The 23,123-nt window shown below is 43.4% G+C and overlaps 1 protein-coding gene across 6 annotated transcripts in view; it reads left to right on the top strand.

Annotated features, from left to right (window-relative positions):
- Window positions 1-23,123, top strand: part of LOC133630133 (myomesin-1-like) — an 89,451-nt gene that overhangs the window by 12,836 nt on the left and 53,492 nt on the right. For all 6 annotated transcript variants that reach the window (XM_062021479.1, XM_062021477.1, XM_062021481.1 and 3 more), the window contains 13 exons: window positions 1,742-1,899; window positions 1,982-2,074; window positions 3,088-3,176; window positions 11,048-11,089; window positions 17,882-18,043; window positions 18,111-18,272; window positions 18,823-18,964; window positions 19,175-19,374; window positions 19,461-19,514; window positions 19,601-19,725; window positions 20,180-20,363; window positions 20,448-20,622; window positions 20,686-20,807. In XM_062021479.1, the coding sequence (XP_061877463.1) occupies window positions 1,742-1,899; window positions 1,982-2,074; window positions 3,088-3,176; window positions 11,048-11,089; window positions 17,882-18,043; window positions 18,111-18,272; window positions 18,823-18,964; window positions 19,175-19,374; window positions 19,461-19,514; window positions 19,601-19,725; window positions 20,180-20,363; window positions 20,448-20,622; window positions 20,686-20,807 (1,708 nt within the window). The remainder of the gene's footprint in view (window positions 1-1,741; window positions 1,900-1,981; window positions 2,075-3,087; window positions 3,177-11,047; window positions 11,090-17,881; window positions 18,044-18,110; window positions 18,273-18,822; window positions 18,965-19,174; window positions 19,375-19,460; window positions 19,515-19,600; window positions 19,726-20,179; window positions 20,364-20,447; window positions 20,623-20,685; window positions 20,808-23,123) is intronic.

The raw sequence follows: 23,123 nt of genomic DNA on the forward strand, positions 1-23,123 counted from the left end.
TGGCACTCGCCTTTTGTTTATTTTTGGTTTAAGTGTTAGATACCTTTTTACCTACACGCTGCCTCCCGCATATTGTGATCACGACAAACCATGTTCCCGATATCTACAATGCAATTAGCTACTTGCTGCCACCTACTGATATGGAAGAGTATTACACGGTTACTATGCCGAGCTCTAGACAGCACAGACACTCAACAACAGCACATTTGCAGAATATAATTACTGGTTTGCAAAAAATATTTTTAACCCCATTAGGTGAAATTACATAATCTCCCACGGCACACCAGACAATATCTCACGGTACACTAGTGTGCCGCGGCACAGTGGTTGAAAAACATTGGTGTAAGTTACCCATGCCTTGGGCACTAATACACTCCCATACCATCACAGATGCTGGCTTTTGAACTTTGCGCCTAGAAAAGTCCTAATGGTTATTTTCCTCTTTGGTCCGGAAGACACAACGTCCACAGTGTCCAAAAACAATTTGAAATGTGGACTCGTCAGACCACAGAACACTTTTCCACTTAGCATCCGTCCATTTCAGCGAAGCCGGCAGCGTTTCTGGGTGTTGTTGATAAATGGCTTTCGCTTTGCATAGTAGAGTTAGTAGCGACGAACTGTAGTTACTGACAGTGGTTTTCTGAAGTGTTCCTGAGCCCATGTGGTTATATCCTTTACACACTGATGTCGCTTTTTGATGCAGTACCGCCTGAGGGATCGAAGGTGACGGTCATTCAATGTTGGTTTTCTCCAGATTTTCTGATCCTTTTGATGATAGTGCGGACAGTCGATGGTGAAATCCCTAAATTCCTTGCAAAATAGTTTGTTGGGAAATGTTGTTCTTAAACTGTTCGACAATGTGCTCACGCATTTGTTCACAAAGTGCTGACCCTCGCCCCATCCTTGTTTGTGAATGACTGAGCATTTCATGGAAGCTGCTTTTATACCCAATCATGGTACCCACCTGTTCCCAATTAGCCTGTTCACCTGTGGGATGTTCCAAATAAGTGTTGGATGAGCATTCCTTTTTTGTCACTTGTGCCAGCTTTTTTGAAACACGTTGAAGGCATCAAATTCCAAATAAGCTAATACTTGCAATAAATAAAGTTGATCAGTTTGAATGTTGAGTATCTTGTCTTTGCAGTGTATTAATTGAATATAGCATGAAAAGGATTTGCAAATCATCGTATTCTGTTTTTATTTGCGATTTACACAACGTGCCAACTTCACTGGTTTTGGGTTTTGTACAAACGATGAGATATAGTTGGATATCACAGTGATTTGCTTTGCTGCCTATAATACAAAGCATACATACCTTATAATTCAGTTTATCGACCTACATGGGATTGTTCTTAGCATCTTTAATACACAAATTGTACAAACGTGGCTCTCACATTATATTGTCAATTTTGTTTCCATACTGTCCCAAAAATTAACTGAACTGATTTTCCTTCGTTATGTTTTTTTGTCAGTGAATATATGAAGTCGGTCTTACATTTTATTTATTATGGTCTAGAAAGCATCTTAAATTTGAGTTGTTGAATGACTACCAAATAACTAATACTAATACTGTCCTTTCCTTCGATTGGCCAATAAGTTCAGAGGTATTAAGAATATATATTATTACCTCTAACTTCTTAGAGTCTTTCTTAAGTTATCATTACAAATAATTTTTACTTTGCTCTACTGCAGTTGTCTTTTTGTTGTGCGGCTGTATGACATAGTGCCTCCGTACCTTTAGATCCATGAGCATGGAGAGCACTTTAAGCGCATGAATGAAGACAGCCTGCTGCACGCTCCCGAGTTTGTCATCAAGCCTCGCTCTCACACCGTGTGGGAAAAGCAGTGCGTGCGCCTACATTGCACCGTGAGCGGATGGCCTGACCCACGGGTCGTCTGGTAGGTTCTCAAAGGCCGTCAATTTGTCTCAACATTATAACACAGAAATATCTTCAAACACTGTTCCTCTTCCTCCGACAAGGTACAAAAACAATGTGGCAATTGACTCCCTGACCAATGGTGGAAAGTACAACATTGAGAGCAAATACGGCGTGCACTCACTGGAGATCAACAGGTAGGAGGAATCTCCTGTCCCAAACATGCAAAGTATGCAAAAGTTGCCACACCATTTATCAATTAGTTAATATCTTGGGTCCCTGACTGTTAATAAATATTAAGCCTTTACAGGATTTTGCAATGTCGCAAATTGCGCCAATTCACCCAAATTCAACCACCCTACAACTTGTTGAACGTTGTCCACAGCCAGCAACTTACACACACGTTCGTCAATCATTTGTCATACCTAATTTGTCTCTGAGTGGCGCTCGATGTCGAATCAAAACTTATGTTTGTTTCTTGTGCAGACAAAGCAGGACCAATAATGTGTAACAAAAGATCAACTCTTTGTTGATCAAACGACACAAATGTTGAAGATGTTGATGTGTGATGATAATCTTTCATCGGCTCTCATTTACCAACAGAAATTAGCGCTGTATATTGTTCTGAGCAGTTTACAAATGTTTTTAATGTGAAGGACTAAATGCGTTGAAACATAAATGAATGCTTGCGATGCACTAACAATTTTCAAATGTAAAACAAATACGGTGATTGTCTGAAACTTGGGGACAATAAAGAAGTCCTTTAGTGGGGTTTCTTTATTATTTTATTTTATAAAAATTAAAACAGTACCTTAATTTGATAATGAGTATGTACTTTTAGTCCCATCTAGTGTCTACTTAAAGGTCAAATACAGTATTTGCGCTTTTGTTGAAATCCTGTGTTTTTTTATGTTAATGTTACAGCATTGATAATAAATTAATAAAATCACACATTGATTCAATGTTATTTGAAAAAAAAAAAGTCTCAAAACATCACAACTTTTGCCGCAACTTTTGTAGCCTGTGAAATCTCGGAGGGACTGACTATAAATACCTGTATCTAGTATCACATGACATCACCTGTGGTGTCTATTTATTCCTGGCCGGCATGACAAATGGTGACATTCAGGCTTGCAGGGATGAGGGATGTAAAAGTTAGGGTTGCACACTTTTAATGATAAATTAGTAAGTTATAATTGTTCTCTTTCAGGTGCGATTTTGATGACACAGCCCAGTATCGAGTCTCTGCCATGAATTCCAAGGGGGAGTTGTCTGCTTTCGCCTCAATTGTTGTAAAGAGTATGTGACAACCTGACAACCTGAAACAAAAACACTTCCAAAAACATGTCGCTTGATTGCCATCATGATTAGAAACCTTTAGTGAGGCATGGAGCACAAATGACATAAATTTAAATCTTGGTGCAAGTTTGTAACAAACGCACCCAAGGTCTCCGGGTGTCTCTGCCACTACGCAAATTAAGGAGTCACGGGTGGGACCTGATATTCAGCTGGGAATGATTAACACAGTAAATAAACACAAGACATGTATAACTATTAGCCACAACACAACCAGGCTTATGCACAAATGAATCCCGCATAACAGACACCTCCCCCCTCCCGTCCATATAACACACCAATATAACTCAAATACCTGCACAACACACTCAATCCCACAGCCCAAAGTGCAGTTCACCTCCCCAAAGTTAATAAAGCACATATATTTCCCCAAAGTCCCCAAAGTTACGTACGTGACATGCACATAGCGGCATGCGCGTACGGGCAAACGATCAAATGTTTGGAAGCCGCAGCTGCATACTCACGGTACCGCGTCTGCGCATCCAACTCAAAGTCCTCCTGGAAAGGGTCTCTGTTGTCCCGGTTCTCCACAGGCCAATGGTAAGTCCACAAAAAAGGTCAACAATGAGGATCCTTCCAAGAAGTGGCTCTGTAGCAAAAAACGCTGGGTCTGACAGGTGCTCCTAGGTGGTTTGTGTCGTCAATTTCCGCTTCCGCCCGGTCTGATAGCACCGGATGCCTTTTATATCCCCGCATTTTATTACGTTACATTTTTAATGTTAGCAAGATTATTTAATACGCCTGTAACAGTTCATAATAAGTAAATGGATGACATAATAATTATATATATATATTTATTTTCCCAGCTGAGCACAAGTTAATTGTGACTGGCCATGTCTTTGGTGCGCCTGAAAGAGTGGCAGCATATCATAGTAGCTCCTTTGAATTCCTTTCATTTTACTTTATTTTTGGTATTATTCTCAACTTTTCTTGCTTTTTTTTATCTCTTACCTTTTCCATAAAACACTAATTATGGTTCTTAGGCGCTTTTGTGTGTTTTCGTTACTTTTCTTTTTCTTTTCGGGCCGTTTTGTGTTGGCTTTGATCAACGGAGCAGCAGGCCTTTTGTTTACACACGCGAGGAGCTGTTTGCGCTCTCCTTACCAGCGCTATGGGGAACGCGGCCGGACCTTCCCGTGGAACTACAGAAAAAGCGCAGGGGACGCCGTATATATATACGCCTCGATGGACCCCTATGGCCATTACATTCTCCCGCCCCCAGCCAGCGGCTTATGGGGACCATAATAGGGTTTAATGTTTACCACATTAATAGTATCCACCTTAGACTTATCAATCAACCAATGAATACTGTAATTTACAGGACCTAACTTTTTCTCTACCCGCACAGGCCCTAGCCATCTGGGTGCAAGTTTGGCAGATAATTTAGTTGAAGCTTTGGAAAGTGGGTGCACCCTAATCCAGACCAGGTCCCCAACTGCAAAGTGTACATCTTTGCGTCATGCATTATAATATCTGGCTTGTCGAGCTTTGGACGCGACTACATGTGTCTCCACTTCCTCCTTTAGGTGTGTGTGCGTGTAAGTATGGTGTGATAAGCAGATGTGTGTGATGGTGGAGCTTTGTGCACCAGTCGTTCCAGGGGTCCCATCAGATTCCGCCCAAGAGTCAACCTGGCACGGGTTGAACCGGTCGTCTCATAGACAGCGGTGTTAATGGCAAACCGAAATTCAGGCAGCCACTTATCCCAGTCCTGATGATGGTTCCCTACGAAGGCATCATGGTCTTGAGGGTGCGATTGACTCGTTCTGTCATGTTGGTTTGTGGGTGGTAAGCTGCGGTTAATTTATGGGTTACCCCCCAGGATTCGCACAGACGGGACATCAGTTGGCTTGTGAACTGTGGCCCTCGGTCAGACACGAGCTATGTGGGAACTTCCCAGCGAGTGAAAATGTCATCTCTAAGAATTTGGCAGACCTTGGGAGTTTTGGCGTCTTTCAGGACAAACAGCTCCACCCACTTGGAGTAGTAGTCTACCACCACCATCAGCACAGAGTTCCAGGCCTTACTGAGGGGAAAAGGTCCCATGAAGTCCACTCCCAGCATCTCTCCTGGGGCGTTGACGGTAGAGGACTGGAGTTGCCAAGCTGGCTTGTCATTGGGGTGGTTTTCAATATATACATAATATATGTACAGTATATTATATAAACAGATATATTATATTATGTCTATAACATACTGTATATACAATATATAACAATTACCATGTGCAATATTACAGTATATGTCACAGCAGCAGCATAAAATAGAGAGTAGATCCAGCAGAAAATAGAAAATAGACATTAAAAACAAAGACAAATAGCTGACATAGAAGGTGTCAGGTAATAGGCAGATGTCATCTATTGCTGTATGACGATGCTGTATGACGAGTAATTATACAGCTGGATGGAGTGCGGAATGAAGGAGTTCTTGAATCGCACAGTGCGGGAAGGAAGCTGAAGGAGCCTGTTGGAGTATGAACTCCGCTGTCCCTCAATTGTCAGGTGGAGTGGGTGGGCAGGATTGTCCATGATGGCCAGCAGTTTGTCCAGTGTCCTCCTGTCCCTCACTGACACAAACGCCTCCAACTGCGTGCCAATAGTTTGGCCGGATCAGTTTTTCAATCCGGTTTGAGTCCCTTTTGATGGTGCTGCTCCCCCAACAAACCACTGTACAGGGCACTGGCCACAACAGACTGATAAAATATCTGCACACATTAAAGGACCTAAGCTTCCTCAGGAAAAGGAGTCTGCTCATGCCCTTCTTGTAAACAGCTTTGCAGTTGTCCTTCCAGTCCAGTCTGCTGTTCAAATGGACTCCCAGGTACTTGTACTGCCCCACTACTGCCACCTCCCGGCCCTGGATCTCGATGGGCTCCACCGGGGTCATTCTCTTCCTGAAGTCGATGACCAGCTCCTTGGTCTTGTCCACATTAAGGACCAGATGGTTCGCCTGAGACCACTCCACAAAGTCAGCGATCAGTGTCCTTTACTCCAATTCCTGTCCCTCTCTGATACGCCCGACCACAGCAGAGTCGTCAGACTATTTCTGCAGGTGGCAGGATCTGGAACTATACTGGAAGTCTGAGGTGTACAGGGTGAACAGGAAAGGAGACAGGAAGGTCCCCTGTGGAGCACCTACACCACTGACCACAGTATCCGACAGGGAGCTCCCTAGTCGCACAAACTGGGGCCTGTCAGACAAGTAATCAGTGATCAAGGAGACAATTAATGAACTGACACCCATCCTGAGCAACTTCTCACTCATCAGAATTGGCTGAATGGTGTTAAAGGCACTAGAGAAGTCAAAGAACATGATCCTCACAGTGCCCTTCCAACCATCCAGGTGAGAGTGAGCATGATGCAGCAGGTAGTAAACAGCATCATCCACTCCTACATGGGGCTGATATGCAAACTGTAGAGGATCCAGGGAAGGAGCCACTAGGGGTCTCAGCCGATCCAGCACAAGTTTCTCGAGGACCTTCATGACCTGGGACGTCAGGGCAACAGGTCTGAAGTCATTCAAGCCCGATGGGATGGGCTTCTTGGGCACCGGCACTATGCAGGATGTTTTCCATAGCACTGGTATCCGTTCTAGCTTCAGACTCAGGTTGAAGATGAAGTGCAGGATCTCAGTTAGCTGAGCTGCACAAGTCTTCAGGACCCAGGGGTTGACTCGGTCAGGGCCTGCTGACTTGGCTGGATTGACTCTTTCCAGCTGTCGTCTCACATGTCCAGGTGTCAGACACACCAGGCTGGCTTTCTCAGTGGGGGGAAAAGAAACCGCGGTGGCAGGTAACAGAGAAGGAGTTTGTGTATTGATGTTCAGGGGAGGTGTGAGGACAGGAGTAGTGGGGGGAGGGCCAGTAAGGGGTGCATTGCTAAATCTATTGAATAACAAATTCAGCTTGTTGGCTCTATCTACACCCCCATCCAGCAGTTTGGCTTTGTTGTTGAAGCCTGTGATGGCTTTCATGCCTTTCCACACATCATGAGTGTTGTTCTGTTGGAGTTTAGCCACTAGCTTCCTCCTGTAGGCATCTTTCCCTTCTTGCAGCTGAACTTTAAGCTGCCACTGAATCCTCCTCAATTCCTCCCGATCACCGGATCTGAAGGCTAGCTTCTTTTTATTCAGCAGCACCTTTAGCTGGCTGGTGATCCAGGGCTTGTTATTTGGGTAACAATGGACAGTTTTTGTAGGGATTATGGAGTCCTCACAGAAATTCATGCAGTCTGTGATGCAGTCTGTGATGCTGTCAATATCTGTCCCGTGAGGCTTACAGAGTACTTCCCAGTCTGTAGTCTCAAAGCAGTCCTGCAAGGCAATGCATGCCTCCTGGTTCCTCCTCTGCACTGATTTTATTGGGACGGGCTGCCTCCTCACAGCAGGAACATATTGAGGTGTTAAAAGCACCAGATTGTGATCAGACCGTCCCAGGGGGGCAGGGTAGTGGCTCTGTATGCATCTTTTGAATTAGCATACAGTAGGTCCAGAGTTTTATTTTCCCATGATGCACAGTGCACACATTGATGTAAAGTGGGTAAAATAGAGTCCAAAGAAACATGATTAAAGTCACCCAAAATGAGAATGAGGGCATCGGGATGTTTGGTCTGTTGCTTAGCAACAGCGGCATGAATGGTGTCACAAGCAGCAGCTTCGTCAGCACAAGGAGGGACATACACTCCAATGAAGATAACAGAAGTAAACTCCCTTGGCAAATAATATGGTCGAATTCCAACAGCCAGAAGTTCAATGTCCGGCATATAAACACTCCTTAACAGTAATATGTCCGGGATTACACCATCTCTCGTTCACCAAGATGGCAATCCCGCCGCCTTTTTTCTTACCGCTCAGGAGTGTGTTTCTATCCGCCCGTGAGGTTGTGAAGCCGGGTAGAGACGCGCTGTGGTCCGGGAATTCCGCGTGTAGCCAAGTCTCCGTAAAGCACATGATGCTGCACACGGGGTACTCCTTTTGAGTTCGGACGAGCCCGAACAATTCGTCCATTTTATTCGCCAAAGACCGCACGTTCCCCATGAGGACAGAGAGAATTGCAGGCTTAAATTTCCTTCTCCGCTCCCTCATCTTTATGCCGGCACGGCGTCCCCTGCGCTTTTTCCGTAGTTCCGCGGGAAGGTCCGGCCGCGTTCCCCATAGCGCTGGTAAGGAGAGCGCAAACAGCTCCTCACGTGTGTAAACAAAAGGCCTGCTGCTCCGTTGATCAAAGCCAACACAAAACGGCCCGAAAAGAATAAGAAAAGTAACGAAAACACACAAAAGCGCCCAAGAACCATAATTAGTGGTTTATGGAAAAGGTAAGAGATAAAAAAAAAGCAAGAAAAGTTGAGAATAATACCAAAAATAAAGTAAAATGAAAGGAAATCAAAGGAGCTACTGTGATATGCTGCCACTCTTTCAAGCGCACCAAAGACATAGCCAGTCACAATTAACTTGTGCTCAGCTGGGAAAATAAATATATATATATAATTATTATGTCATCCATTTACTTATTATGAACTGTTACAGGCGTATTAAATAATCTTGCTAATATTAAAAATGTAACGTAATAAAATGTGGGGATATAAAAGGCATCCGGTGCTATCAGACCGGGCGGAAGCGGAAATTTACGTCACAAACCACCTAGGAGCACCTGTAAGACCCAGTTTTTTTGCTACAGAGCCACTTCATGGAAGGATCCTCATTGTTGACCTTTTTGTGGACTTGTGGAGAACCTGGACAACAGAGACCCTTTCCAGAAGGACTTCGAGTTGGATGCGCAGACGCGGTACCGTGAGTACGCAGCTGCGACTTCCAAACATTTGATCGCTTGCCCGTACGTGCATGCCGCTATGTGCATGTCACGTACGTAACTTTGGGGACTTTGGGGAAATATATGTGCTTTATTAATTTTGGGGAGGTGAACTGCACTTTGGGCTGTGGGATTGAGTGTGTTGTGCAGGTGTTTGAGTTATATTGGTGTGTTACATGGACGGGAGGGGGGACGTGTTTGTTATGCAGGATTAATTTGTGGCATATTAAATATATGCCTGGTTGTGTTGTGGCTAATAGTTATACATGTCTTGTGTTTATTTACTGTGTTAATCATTCCCAGCTGAATATCAGGTCCCACCCGTGACTCCTTAATTTGCGTAGTGGCAGAGACACCCGGAGAACTTGGGTGCGTTTGTTACAAATTGTCCCAACACAAATACTGTAAGGCAAGGGCTCTTAACCTTTTTGACCTCAGGGCCCAAATTTACCACTACAAAGAGGCCTGGGGCCTAGTCAAATATTAACATCAAATTAATAATCTTACTCTTGATTTTAATTTTAATTCAAAAATTATATCTAACCTACTTACAGTTTAACAAGATAAACCTAGTCAAATATGAATCCATGAACCATGAAACCAGAGGTAGGTACCCCGAAAAATTATTCAGAAAACATTTTCCATACAATTACGCGGTACTAAAATAAATTCTAACTGAATTAATAATAATAATAATAATAATAATAATAATAATAATAATAATGTTTTCCTTAAATAAATTAGCAACATTTAAGTGCAAATGAAAATACAGCTTAACCACTTAAGTAATCATTTTTGCACTTAAAATTTGACTCGAGTACCAGACTTCTTCTGCTTGCTTGATATTGTCATTACTGCCACAAGTGGTGGAAAAGTGTATTACAACAGAGTACTGCTACGGCCCATACGGACCTCAGCAGGGAAACAACGCAGGAAGTGACCCCTGTTACAAAAACATTTCATACTTTTTTTGTGTGAAATGATTTTTATCCTATTTGACTAGAACTTGAATTTAATTAGATGCATGAGTGTGAAGCGACTGGGATGGGAATCAGCACCTCCAAGTCCGAGTCCATGGTTCTCGCCCGGAAAAGGCTGGAGTGCCATCTCCGAGTTGGGGAGGAGACCCTGCCCCAAGTGGAGGAGTTCAAGTACCTCAGAGTCTTGTTCACGAGTGAGGGAAGAGTGGATCGTGAGATTGACAGGCGGATCGGTGCGGCGTCTTCAGTAATGCGGACGCTGTATCGATCCGTTGTGGTGAAGAAGGAGCTGAGCCGAAAGGCAAAGCTCTCGATTTACCGTTCGATCTACGTTCCCATCCTCACCTATGGTCATGAGCTTTGGGTCATGACCAAAAGGACAAGATCACGGGTACAAGCAGCCGAAATGAGTTTCCTCCGCCGGGTGGCGGGGCTCTCCCTTAGAGATAGGGTGAGAAGCTCTGTCATCTGGGAGGAGCTCAAAGTAAAGCCGCTGCTCCTCCACATCGAGAGGAGCCAGATGAGGTGGTTCGGGCATCTGGTCAGGATGCCACCCAAACGCCTCCCTAGGGAGGTGTTTCGGGCACGTCCGACCGGTAGGAGGCCACGGGGAAGACCCAGGACACGTTGGGAAGACTATCTCTCCCGGCTGGCCTGTGAACGCCTCGTGATCCCCCGGGAGGAGCTGGACGAAGTGGCTGGGGAGAGGGAAGTCTGGGCTTCCCTGTTTAGGCTGCTACCCCCGTGACCCGACCTCGGATAAGCGGAAGAAGATGGATGGATGGCATGTTTTTGGACTAAACAAATTTATGGGGAAAAGTAATTGTTTTAGTGCAAAATAACTTTAACATTATTAAAATGTATCAGACCTTCCTATCAAACTTCCATTCCTGACAAGACCACACAAAATGAGGCCCCTCATTTATCGCAGAGCCCTACGCACAGCTTGTGATCTGCATTTAGGGAGGGGCGGCCCTGCAAATAAGCATAGCAAGTGTCCGTGGTAACTGCTTCTGCTCCTCACACAGGGTTCAAAGGTGAAGTTGACGAGTCCCTGCCTGCACCAAGACGTACGTATTAATTATTTACAGTACTCATTATTTCTGTACAAGCTCTTCTTAATGTGTATTATATAAGCAAAACACGAAATATCTATTCATGCTAATTCAGCCTCTGATCTGATGAGAACCAAGACCTGATCTGTATACTATACCTGTGTAGTATATTAACTTCAGATTCGGCCCTTTTCCAACAAAAATTCAGGAACTTGAAATTCCCGGAACCTTTAGTTCCAGGAACTATAAGTTCCTGTAGACTTGTGTGGTTTGTGTTTCCACCGCATTTTACAGTTCAGGGTAGTTTCTACAAATCAGGCTGATGACATATGGATGAGTGGTACAGTATATTTCTACATTGATGCCATTCAGTAAACAGACAATAATAGATCAGGTTTATTTTACTAAAGTGTAAGTAAATAAAATACGAAACAGTAAGTCAGGGTTTTGTCCACAGTCTCCAACAGTCAGAACATCTTCCCCTCTGTAAATGATAAATTCACGAGAGTCAGATAAGTCCTTAGGATCCATTTCAGCTGTAAATAACAATATATACATAATAAATGTCAATGTTTATCTCATGGCGACAAAGTGAGAACATCTTTAAAGTTTTAAGTTTTAAAGATTTAAAGTTAGCCTGTTAGCATTAGCATTCAGTCACTTGTGTTGAGGCTAATAACTACACAAATGGCCTGTCGTTGACTGTTACAAACAAAGTAAATAGGGACTATATGATGTGTTCCACTTGTTTATTGCCTCCTCTATTTCACATGTATCCTTGTTTATTACCTTTATTGTTTATTGTTTATTGAATGGATCCCCATTAGCTGACGCCAAGGCAACTGCTAGTCTTCCTGGGTTCCATATAGGAGCATAAAAATTAAAATACAAAGAATACATGCATTACCAAACATTATACAATGGAAAAATACAACATAAGATAAAAAAGCAAGTTAAAACCAGTATTAAAAATTCACGTCATGTGGGCAGCTGCAATAGGTGTATCTTCAAAGCTGTCTTGAATGACAATTTACTTTATGAGAGATTAATGTGAGATGGCATCCCATTCAAGAATGATATACATCTATATGTTTGAGGAGATTGGTCCTGGGAGCAGGAAGTGCCAAATAGCCATTGCTGGCATTCCTAGTGTCATGAATATGTGTGTTAGTTGATTTTAAAAACTGTATGTAAAAGTAATCTGGTGATTGATCTAAAATGATAGTTCTAAAGAACATAAGGAGACTACAATGCATTCTTTGTTCAACAGACAACCAGGACAGGCATAAATGCATAAATGAAATATTAGTGCGTAAAGAACATTTAAGTACCAGTCTAGCCGCTCTGCTCTGAACAAGTTGCTGTTTGTTCAGGTCAGACTTAGTCGTAGCGGACCGTGTTATAGGACAGTATGAAGATGACAGAAAACCAAGGACTGTATGACTTGACCCATTGTTGAGGATGTCCAGAAGGTGGAGCACTTCCTGACTGTGGCTAAACCTCTTCCCATTTTCATTAAAATACCATCAATATGATTGGACCATTACAGTTGACTGTCTAATAGCACAACAAGCAGTTTTGCTTTTTTGACCTGCTCAATAGGTACAGTATGTCTGACATTGAAATATGAAGCTGAGGGTCATCAACAAGCATATGCTTGGATCCAAAAAGAATGCTTTTTGTTTTGTCAATATTCACAACAAGTTTACTATCATTTACCCAGCGTGAAACTCTCTCCAGGTCCTGATTTAAGTTATTTTCTGGGTCATTTAAGGTAGAGGCAGTACTGTATAGAGTTGTGTCATCTGCATACATAACCATATTGGTGTTTGTTGTAACACAGGGAAGATCATTAGTAAAAATAATAAAAAGTAAAGGACCTAAGTAGCTTCCTTGAGGCACGCCGCAGTAATTGTACTTGCGTTCAGATAGGCTACCATTAAAACACACTCTATGTGATCTTCCTGATAGATAGCTCAACATCCAAGAAAGTGACATACTATCAAAACCATATTTTCTCAAGCTAACAACGAATAGTCCTAGTAAGCAATACTGAATATTAAATAAACCTGTGTATAATAGAGGCCAGACAGAAGCCCGGGCTTTTAGCTTAGTAGTTAGCACATTTGTCTCTCTTGCGGACGACTCAGGTCCGAGTCCCAGTCGGAACAGAAGAGCAGGGACCAAACCAGGCGGGTTACAGTAGTGCCGTGTGACCCGTTGCATCAGACAACGCAGAGGAAAATAACACCGGTTACACTTGGTGCCGTGACCCTGATGAGAGTGCTATTTAGAAGGGTGAGTGTAACAAAGGCCAGGCAGTGTGGCTGGGCCAAGTGTTCATTAGTAAACCTCATTCCCTAACAACCTCAAAAGCAATGCTGGCTGTTGGGTTGATAGCTCAGGCTTTTAGCTCAGTAGTTAGCACACTCGTCAATCATGCGGACGACCTAGGTTTGAGTCTAGGGTGGAACAGAAGAGCAGGAACCGTACCAGGCGGGTTACTTTGGTGCCGTGCAACCCGTTGCATCACACAAAGCAGAGGAAGATAACACAGGTTACACTGTAATTACTATTAAAAGAGTCTGGCCACTTCTTCTAGCTTCGCATATTGAAATGAAACTTGTAAAAATGCATAAAAACATTAAACTGCATACTAGTTTAAACGCTACTGCTAAGTAAAACACTGCAAAATTGTTCCACTAACCAGCCTTCTTCAACACACAAAAGTTCCCGCAACTCAAAATATTTTGTTGTTTTTCTTTCTTTCTGTTGTCAAATATATTGTTGTAGAAGTACACAACATATAAAAAATAAACAACTTGTTCCTGGCAGCTTTTGTATAGGAACGCAAAGTTTATGATACACCCCAACTTTGTTCAACCAATCAGCGTTCGACAGCACAACCTGCCCTTCTAAGGTTCCTAAGGGACTTTCCAAAGGCCCTCAAAGAGCCTAGGAACCAAATTAGTTCATGTGGAACTTTATTTACTTTGGTAATTTTTGGTGGAAACACAATTATTTCATTTACCAGAAACTACGAACATCCCTGTGGTGGAAAATAACCTGATTTAACTTTACTATCAGCACCTCCAAATTCCTGTACTCAAAGGACTCAAATAAATCTAACTTTACAAAGACAATAAAACTCAATTGAGATTCGACACTCTCTAAGTTGTCCCTTCTAGTATAGCTAAGCTAATTAACATAAAAAACACCCAAATATTAGTCCAGATATCATCTGTATGACAATTTCAAAAAAATAAAACTATTTCCTTTGTAAAGGCAGAATAAGTTAATCATATTACTAAATTATCTACTGTATATATAATATGATTAACTTATTCTGCCTTTACAAAGGTAATAGTTATATTTTATCATATTACTAAATTACCTCCAATGGGCTCACCACTCATGGGAGGGGCCATAGAGGTCGGGCGCGTTGTGAGCTGGGCGGCAGCCGAAGGCAGGACACTTGGCGGTCCAATCCTCGGCTACATAAGCTAGCTCTTGGGACGTGGAACGTCACCTCGCTGGGGGGAAGGAGCCTGAGCTAGTGCGCAAGGTGGAGAAGTTCCGGCTGGATATAGTCGGACTCACTTCGACGCACAGCAAGGGCTCTGGAACCAGTTCTCTCGAGAGGGGCTGGACTCTCTTCCACACTGGCGTTGCACGCAATGAGAGGCGACAGGCTGGGGTAGCAATTCTTGTTGCCCCCCAGCTCAAAGCCTGCACGTTGGAGTTCAACCCAGCTGACGAGAGGGTAGCTTCCCTCCGCCTTTGGGTGGGGGGACGGGTCCTGACTGTTGTTTGTGCTTACGCACCAAACAGCAGTTCAGAGTACCCATCCTTTTTGGATACACTCGAGGGAGTACTGGAAAGTGCTCCCCCGGGTGATTCCCTTGTCCTACTGGGGGACTTCAACGCTCATGTTGGCAACGACAGTGAAACCTGGAGAGGCGTGATTGGGAAGAAAGGCCACCCGGATCAGAACCCGAGTGGTGTTTTGTTATTGGACTTTTGTGCTTGTCACAGATTGTCCATAACAAACACCATGTTCAAACATAAGGGTGTCCACATGTGCACTTGGCACCAGGACACCATAGGCCCCAGTTCCATGATAGACTTTGTAGTTGTGTCATCTGATTTGCGGCACTCATGTTTTGGACACTCGGGTGAAGAGAGGGGCGTAGCTTTCTACCGATCACCACCTGTTGGTGAGTTGGCTGCGATGGTGGGGGAGGATGCCGGACAGACCTGGCAGGCCCAAACGCATTGTGAGGTTCTGCTGGGAACGTCTGGCAGAGTCTCCTGTCAGAGAAAGTTTCAATTCCCACCTCCGGAAGAACTTTCAACATGTCACGAGGGAGGTGCTGGACATTGAGTCCGAGTGGACCATGTTCCGCACCTCTATTGTCGAGGCGGCTAATTGGAGCGGTGGCCGCAAGATAGTTTATGCCTGTCGTGGCGGTAATCCGTGGCGGTGAGGGATGCCGTCAAGCTGAAAAAGGAGTCTTATCGGGTTCTTTTGGCTCATAGGACTCCGGAGGCAGCGGACAGGTACCGACAGGCCAAGCGGTGTGCGGCTTCAGCGGTCGCGGAGGCAAAAACTTGGACTTGGGAAGAATTCGGGGAAGCCACGGAAAACGACTTCCGGACGGCTTCGAAGCGATTCTGGACCACCATCCACCGCCTCAGGAAGGGGAAGCAGTGCACTATCAACACCGTGTATGGTGAGGATGGTGTTCTGCTGTCCTCGACTGCGGATGTTGTGGATCGGTGGAGGGAATACTTCGAAGACCTCCTCAATCCCACCAACACGTCTTCCTATGAGGAAGCAGTGCCTGGAGAATCTGTGGTGGGCTCTCCTATTTCTAGGGCTGAGGTTGCTGAGGTAGTTAAAAAGCTCCTCGGTGGCAAGGCCGCCCGGAGTTCCTTAAGGCTCTGGATGCTGTGGGGCTGTCTTGGTTGACAAGACTCTGCAGCATCATGTGGACATCGGGGGCGGTACCTCTGGATTGGCAGACCGGGGTGGTGGTTCCTCTCTTTAAGAAGGGGAACCGATCCAACTATCGTGGGATCACACTCATCAGCCTTCCAGGTAAGGTCTATTCAGGTGTACAGGAGATGAGGCTACGCCGGATAGTCGAATCTTGGATTCAAGAGGAACAGTGTGGTTTTTGTCCTGGTCGTGGAACTGTGGACCAGCTTTATACTCTCGGCAGGGTCCTTGAGGGTGCATGGGAGTTTGCCCAACCAGTCTACATGGGCTTTGTGGACTTGGAGAAGGCATTCGACCGTGTCCCTCGGAAAGTCCTGTGGGGAGTGCTCAGAGAGTATGGGGTATCGGACTGTCTGATTGTGGCGGTCCGCTCCCTGTACGATCGGTGTCAGAGCTTGGTCCGCATTGCCGGCAGTAAGTCGGACACGTTTCCAGTGAGGGTTGGACTCCGCCAAGGCTGCCCTTTGTCACCGATTCTGTTCATAACTTTTATGGACAGAATTTCTAGGCGCAGTCAAGGCGTTGAGGGGATCCAGTTTGGTGGCTGCAGGATTAGGTCTCTACTTTTTGCAGATGATGTGGTCCTGATGGCTTCATCTGGCCAGGATCTTCAACTCTCATTGGATCGGTTCGCAGCCGAGTGTGAAGCGACTGGGATGAGAATCAGCACCTCCAAGTCTGAGTCCATGGTTCTCACCCGGAAAAGGGTGGAGTGCCATCTCCGGGTTGGGGAGGAGACCCTGCCCCATGTGGAGGAGTTCAAGTACCTCGGGGTCTTGTTCACGAGTGAGGGAAGAGTGGATCGTGACATCGACAGGCGGATCGGTGCGGCGTCTTCAGTACAGCGGACGCTGTATCGATCCGTTGTGGTGAAGAAGGAGCTGAGCCGGAAGGCAAAGCTCTCAATTTACCGGTCGATCTACGTTCCCATCCTCACCTATGGTCATGAGCTTTGGGTTATGACCGAAAGGACAAGATCACGGGTACAAGCGGCCGAAATGAGTTTCCTCCGCCGGGTGTCGGGGCTCTCCTTTAAAGAGAGGCTGAGAAGCTCTGCCATCCGGGGGGAGCTCAAAGTAAAACCGCTGCTCCTCCACATCGAGAGGAGCCAGATGAGGTGGTTCGGGCACCTGGTCAGGATGCCACCCGAACGGCTCCCTAGGGAGGTGTTTAGGGCACGTCAGACCGGTAGGAGGCCACGGGGAAGACCCAGGACACGTTGGGAAGACTATGTCTCCCGGCTGGCCTTGGAACGCCTCGTGATCCCCCGGGAAGAGCAGGGCGAAGCGGCTGGGGAGAGGAAAGTCTGGGCTTCCCTGCTTAGGCTGCTGCCCCCGCGACCCAACTTCGGATAAGCGGAAGAAGATGGATGGATGGATGGATATTACTAAATTAATACATTAGCAAGTCAGATGATCGATTGTGATATTTGTATTTGACTGCTCGTTTGTTTGTTTGATGCTACAGGGAGAAGTGCTAAAGGTAACTTAGTCAGTGTTTTGTTTTGGTTAACCTCACACAAGTCGAGAGTGTGCATGGTCACGTTTTTAATTGTAGTACATGCACTTTCAATTGACATACATGTTGTGCTAACAGTTTGGAATTTTTTTTTTTTTTTTCAAGTTGACTTCCACAAGGTTTTCTTTGGTTTGTTGTGTTTAGTATTTAGTTCCTCTAGCATAATTGAGTTGCTTTATGTGTCACATCTTGCTGACTTTGCACACACAAGACATTAACATGGTCGTTGTTTCCAAGTCATTGTTGGATGTCATTTCCAAAACACCTGCTGTTGTGTTCATATGCAGATGGTCCAGTGTCTGAGTATGGCATCACCTTCCAAACTCACATTGCTGATACGTTTGGTGTTTCATTTGGGAGGGAGGGTGAGACCATGAGTCTGGGATGTGCGGTCGTCATCTACCCCGCCTTGCCCCGCTACCAACCTGAGGTGCAGTGGTTTAGAGACGGTAAGTTTCATGGGGTACACTTATTTTTTGACATTCATTCTAAACAGAGTTGTGACATCTCCTCCAGATGTCCTACTCGGTCCGACCAAGTGGACACACATGCAGTGGAGTGGAGACCGAGCCACGTTGACTCTCACACACCTGAACAAAGAGGATGAAGGACTTTACACCTTGCGGGTCACCACCAAGTCTGGATATGAAACATATTCTGCTTACGTCTTTGTGAGAGGTCAGCTTCTTGAAACCTGAAGTGTTGTGACCTGAAATGTGTGTGGGAAGAGGGTGAGGGTTGTCATCAAAATGACATACATACATATATATATATATATATATATATATATATATATATATTTATATATTTATACTGTATATCTCGCATATATATATATATATATATATATATATATATATATATATATATATATATATATATATATATATATATATATATATATATATATATATATATATATACATACATGTTACATATACATATATATATATATATATATATATATATATATATATATATATATATATATATATATATATATATATATATATATATATATATATATATACATATCGGGATGGGTGGGGGGGTGTCATCAAAATGTTGTTTATTCGATGTGATCTGATTAACCCTAAATATTGCTACTAAACAGAAACTATTTAAAGCTGCTCTTCTGATTAATTCAATTGAATAGAATGTTTTTATTATATACAGTATATTCTACAGAAACAAGCGGAGTTAACTTAGTTCTTTCTGTATGTCCAAGACGCTGATGCTGAAGTGGAAGGCGCACCAGGGGCCCCTCTAGATGTTGGCTGTTTGGATGCCAATAAGGATTACATAATCGTCACCTGGAAGCAGCCAGCGGTTGATGGGGGCAACTCTATCCTTGGTTACTTTGTGGACAGGTTAGACATTAGATAACATTTCTAAAATGTTGTTTCTGTGGAAACTCTAATCTGACTCTGTGTCCCCCATTGTCAAATAGAAATTTGATGGAAATGACAAACCGTACTGAGGATACCTTGAGTGAAAATATATTCAAACACCCTTTAAATGCAAGGCTTCACCAAAGATAAATTGTACGAGTGGTAATTGTGGTAATTAAATATGTGCAGATGTGAGGTTGGAACCAACCACTGGATCCAGTGCAACGACACTCCTGTCAAGTTTTCTCGATTTCCTGTCACCGGATTGGTGGAGGGCCGGTCTTATATCTTCCGTGTGCGCGCTGTCAACAAAAGCGGAATGAGTCATCCGTCCCGTGTGTCTGAACCCGTGGCCGCCATGGACCCTGCTGACCGAGCCCGTATGAGAGGTATTACGGTTTGGACATTCCTAGTGCGGTAATATTTGAGACTTTCAAAGAGCAGTTGATGGACAAACCCTACATCTTATTGTCAGGTACCTCTGCTCCTTGGACTGGTCAAATCATTGTCACAGAAGAAGAACCTGCAGGTTACAAGATCCCAATTTTCAACTTCTGAAAAAAAAGTCAGGTTTATTTGGCCTTTACTTGTGATTTCTAATGAAACTTTTGGCAGAGGGTATTGTTCCTGGCAGACCTCGCGACCTGCAGGTGACAGAAGCAACCAAGAACTATGTGGTGCTCAGCTGGAGGCCACCTGGTGAGAAAGGCCTGGAGGGTGTCATGTACTATGTGGAGAAGGTAATTGAGCATGTTTACTTGCAATAAAAAGCTAAATGGTACAGTTCAGTTCTGTCCAGCTCACTTTGGTATGTCATATTCAAAACGGCTCAAAAGTAACTAGTCTTTCCACTCAGGGATGTGGAGGTGTGATGTTCATAGCTTTGAAAATAGTGTTACTACTTGTGACAGTGTACATAACTGAATTCTCTGAAGAAAGAGAAAGTGGTATAGTACAGTCCAATGTACTTAACATGAAATTATAATCCGAGGTCATCCTTTCTTGTTGCATCGAAATGACAGTGGGTCTAGCACCGCCCTTCAGGAACCCTGTGGTTGGTAAGGTAGATGGTACAGTACAGATGAGATCTGGTCACATGGGTTTGGTACCATAGGAAATGATGGCACCCTTTGAACCCAGTGAATATCCAAAATCCTCTACGGCCTTTGTTATTGACCATTTCTACTCCTTTAGTGTGTGTCCGGCACAGACACCTGGCAGAGGGTGAACACAGAGATCCCAGTCAAGTCACCTCGTTTTGCTCTGTTCGACCTCGCTGAGGGGAACTCCTATTGCTTCCGTGTCCGCTGCTGCAACTCTGCTGGCGTGGGTGAGCCGTCAGACCCCACTGAGGCCACGACAGTTGGAGACAAGCTGGGTCAGCGGACTCCCAAAAACACAATTATGTTTAACAGCCTACAATGACAGCTGTGACATATGAGCAATATGTTTGAATTTATAGACATCCCCGCTGCTCCAAGCAAAGTTGTTCCTATAAGAAACACAGACACGTCAGTCGTGGTATCCTGGGAAGCATCCCTAGACGCTAAAGAGTTGGTGGGCTACTACATTGAAGCTAGCGTTGTGGGTAGCAACTTCTGGGAGCCCTGCAACAACAAACCTGTCAATGTAACCAGGTAAACTTTCATTACATTTTTTTTAAATGTATCTTGTTGTCTAAGTTCTAGACTTCTCTGTAGGTTCATCTGCCATGGTTTGATGACAGGAGAGACGTACGTGTTCAGGGTGAGGGCTGTAAATGCCGCAGGACTCAGTCACTTTTCTAAGGAATCAGAAGCTGTGGAGGTGAAGGCTGCAATTGGTGAGGAAAAAGAGCAATTGTTGGAACGTCTTTCATGGCATTTAGAATATAAATTCTGCAAAAAAAGCGGGTGTAGTTTCCAGTGAAGACAAGCTAATGATCATATTTGTATAAATATACCTTCCTATAGTTTCCAAACAAAGTCATTTTTTCTAATCTTAATTAGAATCCCTGTACACATGCTTGCTAAAAATTCCAAATGTATGATTTGAAGCAATTAGGATATTTGTATATGGGATGTAGCATCTGATCACCTTTGTCTGTTTGAGCCATCTTCACTTTCACACTGTTCTCTACCATGGTTGTTAGTCTTGTGTGATCTGTCCACCAACATCCACCCTACCACTCAGCACACCTCTCTCTGCACAGCCTGAGGCGGGGACAGGGTCAGGACTTGTACACTTCCTCTAATTTGGGTCAGTGCGATCCAACTCAGTGGTCGTTACAAACCATCCCAAGAATCACATCCCAACATCCTTCCCTTCCTCTCCCCTCACATCTCCCTCACCTGTCTTGGGTGTAATGCCTTGTCAGCATCCCCAGCCCATGTTCAAGGTACCAACAAACAGGTCCCACCAAACCCCAAATACTATTTCCAAGGCAACTAACCTTGCTCTGTTTGACTTGCATTGTTTGAATATTTGACATTTGTGGCTTTCAAGACAATACATTTGGAGTCTGATCTACTAAATAGTACTAAATAGTGTGTACAAAGTATACAATTGTGTGTACTATTAGTGGTTGTGTTGCGTATGATCTACTAAGACTGTGTACAATTTATAACAAGTACAAAAGCATTTTTAAATGAGTATTTTGTGTGTACTACCTGCTGTCAGTATAGAGACACACATTTACTGCACATCCATGACATCATGCTCCAACTTGTGTTGTTTTGTTATGTTGAACATGCATCACATAAATATAATCTGCACCACATGCATCTGCACCAATAGAAGACAATTCTGTACAACAGAACCTATTTTTAGCACGTCAAGGTGCATTCTGGGAGACGTTGCGCTAGTGCCAAAAACACCGGAATGATCCAAAGGCAAGAAAATACATGGTACAATAATTGTTTTCATATAATTTCCTACATGAATAACATATATTAAATATATATTATAATAAAATATATTCATATGAAACAAAACTAATGTCATTTAAAAAATGCAAACAGAATCCAAAACAAATCTGCTTGCTCCAATCGGCACCTTAAAAAGGACAATTGATTACTTTAATCTACTTTTAGCACACTTGCTTGTGGTACGGATAATATCTATTATATATGCTTTGGCTAGTAATGTTGCAATGTTGCCGTTCTTCAGCAGCAGTTAAGCGGCTAATCCAACTTAATACTAGTCCATGTTGACAAAACACAAATAAACACTGGAGTATTTGTTTTAGAAATCTCACAGCAGGCGGGATGGTATGAAACAAGAAGGAATGACACTGGAGGCTGCAGCCAACAGCCTTAGTACAGCAGAGAGGCAGGAGGCTGGTAGAGAGCATATACTAGAATGCCCACATACGTACGTCCGTCAATCTGGTTAAAAAAAGACTGTAAAAAAAAAAAGTGCTCAGATGCATCCGAAACTGCTGTACGCTCAGTTCAAATGTATCTTATGATTTGATGCTTTGGCATTTTTTAACATAAGTGTCCAACATTGTAACAACATTTATAAGTCAAAAAAGTAGAAAATTATCTTTGGTCCCCTTTAAGTCATAAAACAGCTATACAATGTAATCGCTAAATAGACAATGTGTCCAATGCTTTTATTTGACGTACAAATATGTTGACAAATATGTTTTCCATTGCCTGTCATTGCATCAATGTCTTCTTTTCTCACAGCCATTTTTGCCTTAATGTGCTAGTTTGCACGTACGTTCCAAGCGTTCTAAATATAGATACAAAAACAGTGGCTGCAAGACAGTTTAAGGTTTGTTTAATCCCACTGTGAATGCTGAATGAGTATGTTTGCGTCTCCTCCTCCCAGTATTGTGTTTCGTAATAATCGGCATATATTCTGCATATACATGAAGACAAACAAACTAATTGGTATATGAACTAGAAGTAGAAGATGAAGTAGCCTATCTTTGTATGTATATATATGAAAATGTATGTATATATATATATATATATATATATATATATATATATATATATATATATATATATATATATATATATATATATATATATATATATATATATATAAACCAAAAACTGTTCTAAACACGATGAATACGGATTAATTAATTACTAAGCGCTCAGAAATACGGACTTGCATTGATTTTTCAAAATGTGGTTAGAATTAC

Source organism: Entelurus aequoreus, linkage group LG15, assembly GCF_033978785.1.
Source record: "Entelurus aequoreus isolate RoL-2023_Sb linkage group LG15, RoL_Eaeq_v1.1, whole genome shotgun sequence".
In the NCBI taxonomy this organism is placed as follows: domain Eukaryota; kingdom Metazoa; phylum Chordata; class Actinopteri; order Syngnathiformes; family Syngnathidae; genus Entelurus; species Entelurus aequoreus.